Source organism: Coturnix japonica, chromosome W, assembly GCF_054131305.1.
Source record: "Coturnix japonica strain WE chromosome W, WE-NBRP24, whole genome shotgun sequence".
Taxonomy (NCBI): domain Eukaryota; kingdom Metazoa; phylum Chordata; class Aves; order Galliformes; family Phasianidae; genus Coturnix; species Coturnix japonica.
This window is the reverse complement of record NC_140701.1, coordinates 28,786,670-28,798,584: the sequence shown is the minus strand read 5'-3', so window position 1 is coordinate 28,798,584 and position 11,915 is coordinate 28,786,670. Positions and strand designations below refer to the sequence as shown.

The 11,915-nt window shown below is 47.2% G+C and overlaps 1 protein-coding gene across 1 annotated transcript; it reads right to left on the bottom strand.

The window, feature by feature from the left end:
* Positions 1–7,908: 7,908 nt before the first annotated feature.
* Positions 7,909–11,688, bottom strand: LOC146754655 (uncharacterized). The gene is made up of 2 exons (XM_085527643.1): positions 9,233–11,688; positions 7,909–9,196 (listed from the first exon to the last, which is right to left on the bottom strand). The coding sequence occupies exons 1-2, from the start codon at positions 10,950–10,952 to the stop codon at positions 7,911–7,913; spliced, it is 3,006 nt and encodes a 1,001-aa protein (XP_085383769.1). The 5' UTR covers positions 10,953–11,688; the 3' UTR covers positions 7,909–7,910.
* Positions 11,689–11,915: the final 227 nt, after the last annotated feature.

The window sequence follows — 11,915 nt, the reverse complement described above, 5'->3', positions numbered from 1 at the left end:
GACAGCAAACTCTGCGGCCCACTAAGTTCTGTTTCTGAGCTGACATTCACTCGAGCCCTTTGTCCTTCAGGCTGATTAAGTTGTGCAAGAGGCTGTTTCCAAAACGTAGAACAGCAACACTTCTGATTCACAAGCCTAACCCTGACGCAAACATTATCCCAAACCCTACATCAGACCCTAACCCTAATCCAATACTGACCCTACCCAAACCCAACATAGACACAAACCCAAATACCAAACCCAAAACAAACCCTACCCCAAACCAAACAGAGACACAAACCCAAACCCAAAACAAAACCTAACCCAAACCCAACAGAGACACAAATACAAAATCTAAACCTGAAACTAAAATTAAAGAACCCAAACCAACACAGACACAAACCCAAAACTCAAACCTAACACCAAACCTAAAGAAGCCAAACGTAACAGACACAAATCCAAACCCAAACCGAAAACCAACCCAAAAGAACCAAAAGCCCACACAGACACAAACCCAAACCCCAAACCTAAAACCAACCCTAAAGAACCCAAACCCAACACAGACACAAACCCCAAACCCCAAATCTAAAACCAACCCTAAAGAACCCAAACCCAACAGAGACACAAACCCAAACACCAAACCTAAAAACAACCCTACCCCAAACCCAAACCAGACACAAACCCAAACCCCAAAACTAAATCCAACCCTACCACAAACCCAACACAGACACAAACCCAAACCCAAAACCTAAAACCAACCCTACCCCAAATCCAAACTCAAAATAGACACAAACCCTAACCGCAAACCTAAAACTAACCCTAAAGAACCCAGACCAACATAGACACAAACCCAAACCCCAAACCTAAAACCAACCCTAAGGAAACCAAACCCAACAGAGACACAAACCCAAAACCCAAATCTAAAACCAACCCTACCCCAAACCAAACAGAGACACAAACCCAAACACCAAACCCAAAACCAACCCTAAAGAACCCAAACCAACATAGACACAAACCCAAACACCAAACCTAAAACCAATCCTAATGAACCCAAACCTACATATACAGAACACAAACCCCAAACCTAAAAACAGCCTTGCCCAAAACCCATACCCAACACAGACACAAAACCAAACCCCAAACCTAAAACCAACCCTACCCCAAAATCAAACTCAACACAGACACAAACCAAAACCACAAACCTAAAACCAACCCTACCCCAAACCTAACATAGACACAAACACAAACCCCAAACCTAAGATCAACCCTACCCTGAACCCAAATCCAAACCTAAAACCAACCCTACCTCAAACCCAAACCCTAAACCTAAACCCAACCCTACCCCAACCCAACACAGACACAAACTCAAACCACAAACCTAAAACCAACCATACCCCAAACCCAAAAGAGACAGAAACACAAACCCCAAATCTAAAACCAACCCTACCCCAAACCCCAAACCAACAGAAACACAAACCCAAACTCCAAACCTAAAACCAACCCTACCACAAACCCAAACCCAACAGAGACACAAACCCAAACCCCAAACCTAAAACCAACCCTACCCCAAACGCAAAGCCAACATAGACACAAACCCAAACCCTAAACCTAAAACAACCCTAAAGAACCCAAACAAAACATAGAAAGACACAAACCCAAACCCCAAACCTAAAACCAACCCTACCCAAAACCTAAAACCAACCCTACCCCAAACCTAACATAGACACAAACCCAAACCCCAAACATAAAACCAACCCTAAAGAACCCAAATCCAAACCTAAAACCAACCCTACCCCAAACCCAAATCCCAAACCTAAACCCAACCCTACCTCAACCCAACACAGACACAAACCCAAACCACAAACCTAAAACCAACCATACCCCAACCCAACCCAACACAGACACAAACCAAACCCCAAACCTAAAAACAACCATAAAGAACCAAAACCCAACAGAGACACAAACCCAAACACCAAAAATAAAAACAACCCTACCCCAAACTCAAACCCCAAATCCCAAACCCAAACCCAACAGAGACACAAACCCAAACCCCAAACCCCAAATCCCAAACCCAACAGAGACACAAACCCAAACCCAACAGAGACACAAACCCAAACCCCAAACCTTAAACCAATCCTTCCCCAAACCCAAAAAACCAACCCAAAAACCAACCCTACCCCAAAACCAAACCTAAAACCCCCCACAAACTCTTCTGTGCTTCTATCATCATTAAGGAACACCCCAACCTACCAGGACCCTTCCAACACAAGCCAATCCACGGTTCTTTAATCATCAAGGAGCCTCCCAAGGAGGTCATGCCATCCCAAACCATTCCCTGGTTCTTAATGATCTTCAAGGACTCTTCCATCACAAACCATGCTCTGCATCTGTGACCTTCAAGGACCCTCCTGTGCTGGTGTGTCACAATGACTCTCTGACATCATAGAAGCCCCCCTGGGGAGGGGCAGGGGCAGTGGGTCAGCACGGAACACGCCGGTCCCATTCTGCAAGTGGTGCAGGTCCTGCAAGGATCTGTGTGAACAGTGCAGCAATGAGGGCCCAGTATGACGGCGGAACATAACAGCACTGGAGCGTGTGAAGCTGCTGCAGGAGATGAAGCAGCTGAGCACTGAATGGACGGGCAACATAGGGCAGAGCTGCAGCTGGATGGAAGGCATCCTGCACATTGCATGGCAGCATTGGGTTGGGCTGCAGAGGGATATAGGGCACCCTGCCCATAGCAGGGCAGCATTGGGTTGAGCTGCAGCTGGATGGAAATCAACCTGCACATGGCATGGCAGCAGTGAGTTGAGCTGCAGCTGGATGGAGGGCACCTGCCCATGTCATTGCAGCATTGGGTTGAGCTGCTGAGGGAGGGTACCCTGAGCATGGCATGGCAGCATTAGGCAGAACTGCAGAGGGAGGGCACCCAGCACATGGCATGGAAGAATTGGGTTGAGCTGCAGCTGGATGGAGGGCATCCTGCACATGGCATGGCAGCATTGGGTTGAACTGCAGAGGGATATAGGGCACCCTGCACATTGCATGGCAGCATTTGCTTGAGCTGCAGATAGATGGAGGGCACCCTGCACATGGTATGGCAGCATTAGGTTGAGCTGCATCTGAAGGACACTCTGCCCATGGCATGGCAGCATTAAGCTGAGATGCAGCTGGATGGAGGGCCCCCTAAAAGATGGCATGGCAGCATTGGGATGATCTGTAGCTGGAGTGCACCCTACACATGGCATGGTAACATAAGGTTAAGCTGCATCTGGAGGGCACCATGCAAATGGCATGGCAGCATTGGGTCGAGCTGCAGCTGGAGGACACCCTGCGTATGGAATGGCAGCATTGGGTTGAGCTGCAATGGGAAGGCACCCTGCACTTGGCATGGCAGCATTGGGTAGAGCTGCAGCTGGATAGAGGGCACTCAGCAAACGGCATGGCAGCATTGGTTTGGTCTGCAGCTGGGTGGAGGTCACCTTGCACATGGCATGGAAGCATATGGCGGAGCGGCAAAGGGAGGGCACCCTGCACATGGCATGGCAGCATTGGGTTGAGCAGCATCTATTGCAAACCCTAAATATGGCGTGGCAGCATTGTGTTGTACTGCAAAGGGGAAAATACCCTGCACATGTGTCACGGTTTGAACTAAAAATCCACCTGCGTCCGTGACAGGGGGCCGTGGGCCCCGGAGGGGCCCTAGGCCGAAAAGAAAAAAGTTAATTAGGAAAAGAAAACAGCGGCAACGATCTAAGGAGGCACACTTATTTACTAAATACTATATCGAAATACAGGATAACACAATATAATACAATATAATTGAAATTGAGCTAACGAATCAAGCAAAATAGGAGAGAGAATGAGTCCCGTAACCGAGAGGCCTACTGTGAATCTAGGCGAACGGCTGAAGGCTCCCACACACTCCCCTGAACGCCAGAACTCGAAAGACGTCAGTCTGTTCTGCGACAGAGTTAATATAGAGTCCAGGTCTCGTGACCTATCGTGTTGTTCCCTGGGAGATGTAGTCTTCTTCTGTAAGTTGCAGATTCAGTAAAATTATTCATGCTTTATATGATGTTATGATGTGGAATACTGATAGCAAAAAATACAAAATTATTAAACCATGACATTCCACCCCTTATTCTACATCATTACATTATGTTTATACATACATACACACTCATATGTATAATTGTGAATAATCAGCAACCTTATTTTTCTCAACAATTTATATTTATTCCATACAAATCCCTAAGTTGAGAACAAAACTCTATAACCTAACCTACTATTTATTAATTTTGAGAAAATGGCAAAACTGCCAGAAAAAGGAAAACCTGTCAGCGGTAGAGGGGAAAGGCAGTGCTAGTAGGGCGTCCCCCACATCAAGGTGCACTCATCCTTTCCCAGCCACCACAGCAGATTTCCTTTTGACTTATACTTCTTTCCATGTGTGCTCTACACATGCATGGCCAGTGCAGGATATAGAGTCCAGATGGAAAACTTGCTTACAGAATGCCTAATTAAGGTATATAGAGAAAAAGTGTTTCCTTAACATTAATCCACTCTATCTTAAGTCCTATACCTAATTGAACTATTCTGTACCTAATTGAAATATTTTCTGAGACTCTACCTATATATTTACAGGAAAATCATTGGCTGCACTCCCCCAACATCAAATTCCCTTGTGGTACACATTGAACATTCCCATTTTTGTCCATCACCCACCATGTGCACCCAGGTCCCTGGGCAAAGACAGTACCCCGGAGAGGTTTGCCCTTTCCAGATGCTGGAAGGACCCAAACTGTTTTTCCCAACACACTCTTTATGTGTACTACAGGAACCTTATCTCCCTCCACAGTACGTAGGGAGCTGGATTGGTTAGGACCATTACGATTACTAGATCCTCGAGTGTTGACCAACCAGGTGGCTTCTGCTAAATGGTTCTCCCAGTTTTTATACGTTCCACCACCCATTGCTTTCAACATAGTTTTCAACAACCCATTGAATCGTTCAATCTTACCAGAAGCTGGTGCATGATAGGGAATATGGTAAATCCACTCAATGCCATGATTTTTGGCCCAAGTGGTTACAAGGGAATTTTTAAAATGGGTCCCATTATCTGATTCAATTCTTTCCGGAGTGCCATGCCGCCACAGGATTTGCTTTTCCAACCCTAATATGGTGTTTCGGGCGGTAGCATGGGGTACTGCGTATGTTTCGAGCCACCCAGTGGTTGCCTCCACCATGGTGAGTACATAACGCTTACCATTGCGAGATCGTGGCAAGGTGATATAATCAACCTGCCATGCCTCTCCATATTTATACTTTTGCCATCGCCCTTCCCCCCAAAGAGGTTTCATCCTCTTGGCTTGTTTAATTATGGCGCATGTTTCACAATCATGAATAACTTGAGCAATAGCGTCCATAGTTAAGTCCACCCCTCGGTCTCTGGCCCACTTATATGTTGCATCCCTTCCTTGATGACCTGAAGTCTCATGGGCCCACCGAGCTAGGAATAATTCACCCTTGTTCTGCCAGTCCAAGTCTATTTGAGCCACCTCAATTTTGGCAGCTCGATCAACCTGATGGTTATTTTTATGTTCTTCAGTAGCCTTGCTTTTAGGTACATGAGCATCTACATGGCGCACCTTTACAGCAATGTTCCTTATTCGGGCAGCAATGTCTTTCCACAGTTCAGCAGCCCAAACAGGTTTACCCTTTCGTTGCCAATTATCATTTTCCCACTGTTGCAACCACCCCCATAAGGCATTTGCCACCATCCATGAATCAGTATAAAGATGAAGCATTGGCCACCTCTCCCGTTCAGCCACATCTAAAGCCAGCTGAACAGCCTTTACCTCTGCAAATTGACTTGATTCTCCTTTACCTTCAGTGGCCTCTGCAACTTGTCGTGTGGGGCTCCATACAGCAGCTTTCCATCTGCGATGCTTCCCTACAATACGACATGATCCGTCTGTGAATAGGGCAAATTTCTTTTCGTTTTCTGGTAGCTCATTGTATGGTGGTGCCTCTTTAGCACGTGATACCTCTTCTGTAGGTGGCTTTTCAATTTTTTTACTCTCAGGCCAGTCCATGATCACTTCTAGAATTCCAGGACGGCTGAGTTTTCCCATTCGAGCTCGTTGAGTAATTAATGAAATCCACTTACTCCAAGTGGCATCAGTAGCATGATGGGTGGAGGGAACCTGTCCTTTAAACATCCAGTTTATTACTGGCAAGCGAGGTGCTAGAAGAAGCTGAACCTCTGTCCCAACTACTTCAGAAGCAGCCCGAACCCCCTCATACACGGCTAAGATCTCCTTCTCAGTTGGAGTGTAGCGCTCCTCAGACCCTTTATATGCTCGACTCCAAAATCCTAGGGGTCGGCCTCGGGTCTCTCCTGAGGCTCTTTGCCACAAACTCCAGGTGGGACCTTTCTCTCCAGCAGCAGTGTAGAGGATGTTCTTCACATCCTGTCCCGTCCGTACTGGCCCCAAGGCCACGGCACGGGCTATTTCTTGTTTTATCTGCTCAAAAGCCTGCTGCTGCTCAGGACCCCATGAGAAATTATTCTTCTTCCGTGTTACCTGATAGAGAGGGCTCACTATGTGGCTGTAGTTTGGGACATGCATTCTCCAAAAGCCCACTACTCCCAGAAAAGATTGGGTCTCTGTTTTATTTGTGGGCGGAGACATAGCAGTGATTTTGTCAATCACATCTGCTGGGATGTGACGACGTCCATCTTGCCATTTTATACCTAAGAACTGGATTTCCTGGGCAGGCCCCTTCACCTTGCTGCGCTTAATGGCAAAACCAGCTTGCAAAAGAATTTGGATTATCTGTTTCCCTTTCTTGGAAACCTCTGCTGCTGTATGGCCCCACACCACAATGTCATCAATATACTGCAAGTGCTCAGGAGCATTACCCTGTTCCAAAACAGCTTGGATCAATCCATGGCAAATTGTTGGGCTGTGCTTCCACCCCTGGGGTAAACGGTTCCAGGTATACTGAATACCTCTCCAGGTAAAAGCAAACTGTGGCCTACATTTTGCAGCCAATGGGATGGAAAAGAAGGCATTAGCAATATCAATGGTGGCATACCACCTAGCTTCTTTTGACTCCAATTCATACTGGAGTTCTAGCATGTCTGGTACAGCAGCACTTAATGGAGGTGTAACTTCATTCAGGCCACGGTAATCTACCGTCAGCCTCCATTCCCCACTGGTTTTACGCACTGGCCATATGGGGCTATTAAAAGGCGAGTGCGTTTTGCTAATCACTCCCTGATTTTCTAATTGGCGAATTAGCTTTTGAATGGGGAGCAATGAGTCCCTATTGGTGCGGTACTGCCGTCTGTGAACCACTTTGGTGGCAATTGGTACCTCTTGGTCTTTTACCTGGAGCAACCCCACAGCAGAAGGATCATCTGACAGACCAGGTAAAGTTGACAGCTGCTTAACACCATTTGTGTTTACAGCAGCTATCCCAAAGGCCCATCGATACCCCTTGGGATCCTTGAAATATCCCATCCTAAGGTAATCGATTCCCAGTATACATGGAGCCTCTGGACCAGTCACAATAGGGTGCATTCGCCAGTTTTTACCAGTGAGGCTTATTTCGGCCTCCAACATAGTCAATTCTTGGGAACCCCCAGTCACTCCATGGATATAAATTGGTTGTGTCCCTTGGTGACTTGAGGGCATTAGGGTGCATTGTGTACCAGTGTCCACCAAGGCTTTATATTTCTGTGGTCGAGATGTGCCAGGCCACTTAATCCACACAGTCCAGTATACTCTGTTGTCCCTTTCCCCCCCCTGGCTGGGGGCAGGGCCCCTCTATTGTTTACCTCGTTGACTTGCAGCAACTGGAACTCTCCCCCGTTTGGAAGAGTTCACCTTGGTGGTTGTTTTGGATTGTAATTCTTTCACTCATGCCTGAAGTGCAGAAGTGGATGAGTTATACCACTTCTTTATATCCTCCCCATGATTACTCAAGAAATACAACAAAGCAAAACGTATGGTCTTATCATTGTCGTTTGCTTGAATACGAGGTCGTCTCTTTTTTATGGTTGAGATTTTCGATGATACAGGTCGAGAGGAACTCATGTTGTTTAGCTCTCTCAATAGGCGATCGTGGAAATCCTGGTTTCCATCATCTGGTACCACCGTGGATTCATCTACATCAGGCACATTAGCCAATTTGTCAATAATATCACTTTGTGTTTCCTCCACTTTGTCTAACCTTTCCACTATTTTTTTTCCCATTTGGACAATGGCTGAAGTATAAAGCTTAACTTCTGTAGCGCTTATAAATAATTCAAGCTCCTGAAGTCTGCTAATTAGCTCATTTACAAGGGGCTTTCTTTCCCCTTTGCCATATACCAATGCAAGTGCACTGGCATGCTTTTCTGGAGCTGCCTTTGTAAAGTCACGCCACATTTGTCGTGGAACGTGGACTGCTTCAGGATCATGTAATTGGTTTGGATTGTTACGATTGAACTGGGGGCTGTAGAGCATTTCCACCAGAGCCCTTTCTCTCAAAAATTGGATACCTTTCTCCATATCAGTCCATTTCTTTTTCTCAGGCTCCAAGTCCCGTTTAAAGGGGAATCTATCTCTTACCGCTATCAACATCCGTTTCCAGAGGGTGTAGGACCGATTTTGGCATGTGCCTATACCTCTGTCCACACGTGAGTCCCTGGAAATGCTACCCAGTTGGCGAGCTTCACTGCCATCGAGCCACGCACTGTTGGCACCATTGTCCCAGCAGCGAAGTAACCAAGTGACCATATTTTCTTTTGGCTGACGTGTGAAATCCTTTCTCAGATCTCGAATTTCACTCAGTTTAAAAGATCGATCAATAATGGTCGTAATACTTTGCTCACCTTTTGCTCTATCAGGAGTCCCAGGTGTTAATGTTGGCAGCTGAGTTGATGAGGCTGCCCCATCTATAAGTTTGGACTCGAGAAATTCTCGTAAAGAAAATCTAGCTTTTGGCTCCTCGTCTAACTCTGACCCTGACTCTGACGCTTGTGTTATTTCCTCCAGGCGACCTTCCTCCTTTTTCCTCTCTCCTAACTTTCTCTCTCCTAACTTCCTCTGCTCCTCTGACTTCTTCTCCTCCTCGAACATCTTCTTATACTGCTCTAACAACCACTGTTCCGCCGACTTCCTCTGGTCTTCTGACTCCTCCTGCTCTCCTGAGTCCCCCTGACCTCCTGAGTCCCCCTGCTCTCCTGAGTCCCCCTGACCTCCTGAGTCCCCCTGCTCTCCTGAGTCCCCCTGCTCTCCTGAGTCCTGCTCTCCTAACTCCCTCCGCTCTTCTAACTCCTTCTGCATTTTCTCTATCTGAGTTGAAACTCGTTTTGTTTTTCGCCCTCTTACAGGGGCAACCAACATTGTATCTGGTGCCCCCGGTGGTTGGTTAAGTTGGAGTACATACGGTTCAGACTTGAGGGTGTCGCATTCTGCCCTGAGGACGTTATAACTAGACTGGAGGGCGTCGTGCTCAGACTGGAGAGCGTTGTGCTTACACAGGAGGGCGCTGCGCGCTGCCCGGAGATTGTCGTACCCGGACTGGAGGTCTTTGTGTTTGGACTGGAGAGTGTCATACTTGGACCGGAGGGCGCTGTGCTCGGACTGGAGAGTGTCGTGCTCGGACCGGAGGGCATCGCGCTCAGTCTGGAGAGTGACATGCTCGGACCGGAGGGCGCTGTGCTCGGACTGGAGAGTGTCGTGCTCGGACCGGAGGGCATCGCGCTCAGTCTGGAGAGTGTCATGCTCGGACCGGAGGGCATCGCGCTCAGTCTGGAGAGTGTCATGCTCGGACCGGAGGGCGCTGTACTCGGACTGGAGAGTGTCGTGCTCGGACCGGAGGGCATCGCGCTCAGTCTGGAGAGTGTCATGCTCGGACCGGAGGGTGTCGCAGTTGGATTGGAAGGCATCATACTTGGCCTGGAGGGTGCCGCACTCAGACTGGACGGCGTCATACTTGGACTGAAGAGTGTTGTGCTCGGTCTGGAGGGCATTGTGCTCGGTCCGGAGGGCATCGCGCTCAGTCTGGAGAGTGTTGTACTCGGACCGGAGGGCGCTGTGCTCGGACTGGAGAGTGTTGTGCTCGGACCGGAGGGCGCCGTGCTCGGACTGGAGAGTGTTGAGTTGGGATTGCAGGGAGCTTTTCTCATCCCAAAGTTTTGCTGCGTCAGCTCTAAGATTCTCTTTCTCGTACCAGATTGAGTCTCGTTGGTACAGGAGATCTTTTCTCTCAGCTTCAAAAGCTTTTTCTCTCTCTACCTTCTCAGTCCAAAGTTTTTCTGCCTCAGCTCTAAGACTCTCCTTCTCGGCCCTGAGACTCTCTCTCTCAGCTTCTAAAACTTCCCTCTCAGGAATGGTATTGACTAAGGCCCGATAAGCATTAGCTAGGCCCAAAATCATTTGTGCCTCCTGAGATCTGCCTGAGCCACAACATTCCTGCCTCAAATATGCAATCAAACTCTCAGGATTCTTCAAGTGTTCAGGAGTGAAGCTCCATAACACTGAAGATGTCTGTCCTTTGAGAATCTCTTCAATTCCCTGCCACTCAGTATTCTCTGGTTCTAGGGAAGACTTCCTCCGGATGTTATAAATCCAGATACTGAGTGAGATTATTACAATAATCAACAGTAAGATCAGGGAGATTAAGAGTGTGGCCCACTGATCATTCAAGAACTGCATAAAGGATTCATAGAAAGAAAGAGGAGCACGCTTAAAAATCACCATTTCTGTATAATTAGTTGCATTAGTTGCTCCCTCTGGAGCTGTATACAGATACGAAGTGAGCATTGCTAACCATGCTTTCAATCCATTATACAATTGTATAGCTCCATAAGAAAAAGTGGCTAGCTTAAACATGGCCCAATATGTTCGGAGCGTCTCAAAAAAGGAACCAATGGCACACAGTCCCTGGTAAAACAAATTTAGTAGAGAAAACATCTTTTTTCCTCCAATAGAGAGAAAAAAGTAAAAGAAAACAAAGCTCAGCAGTGTTTATAAAATATACCGGAGTATTGGCAGTCCGCCTGGACTTTCAAGGTCAAGCTCGCAGGTGCAGAATCGCAAACACGAGATAGCTCCTTAACAGGGAAAAAAAACTCGTAGCTCTGTTAAAAGCTAAAAGAGCAACAGAAGAAAACACAGAAAAACAGCAACTCAATTTGCCCGCATTCTCCACCAAAATCTGTCACGGTTTGAACTAAAAATCCACCTGCGTCCGTGACAGGGGGCCGTGGGCCCCGGAGGGGCCCTAGGCCGAAAAGAAAAAAGTTAATTAGGAAAAGAAAACAGCGGCAACGATCTAAGGAGGCACACTTATTTACTAAATACTATATCGAAATACAGGATAACACAATATAATACAATATAATTGAAATTGAGCTAACGAATCAAGCAAAATAGGAGAGAGAATGAGTCCCGTAACCGAGAGGCCTACTGTGAATCTAGGCGAACGGCTGAAGGCTCCCACACACTCCCCTGAACGCCAGAACTCGAAAGACGTCAGTCTGTTCTGCGACAGAGTTAATATAGAGTCCAGGTCCCGTGACCTATCGTGTTGTTCCCTGGGAGATGTAGTCTTCTTCTGTAAGTTGCAGATTCAGTAAAATTATTCATGCTTTATATGATGTTATGATGTGGAATACTGATAGCAAAAAATACAAAATTATTAAACCATGACAACATGGCATGGCAGCATTGGGTTGAGGTGCAGATGGAGGCCACACTTCACTTGGCATGGCAGCATTGGCTTGAGCTGCAGCTGGATAGAGGGTACTCTACACGTGGCATGGCAGCATTGGGCTGAGGTGCAAATGGATGGAGGGCACCCTGCACATGGCATGGCAGCATTGGGTTGAGCGGCATCTGTAGCAAACCCTGAGTATGGCATTGCAGCATTGTGTT

Excerpts from the sequence above, each read along its gene's own strand:
- LOC146754655 (XM_085527643.1), bottom strand. The coding sequence starts at position 10,952 with ATGTTTTCTCTACTAAATTTGTTTTACCAGGGACTGTGTGCCATTGGT. Across the intron at positions 9,197-9,232 it reads AGAGCAGGGGGACTCAGGAG|GTCAGGGGGACTCAGGAGAG; the intron begins GTCAGGGGGACT and ends GGGACTCAGGAG.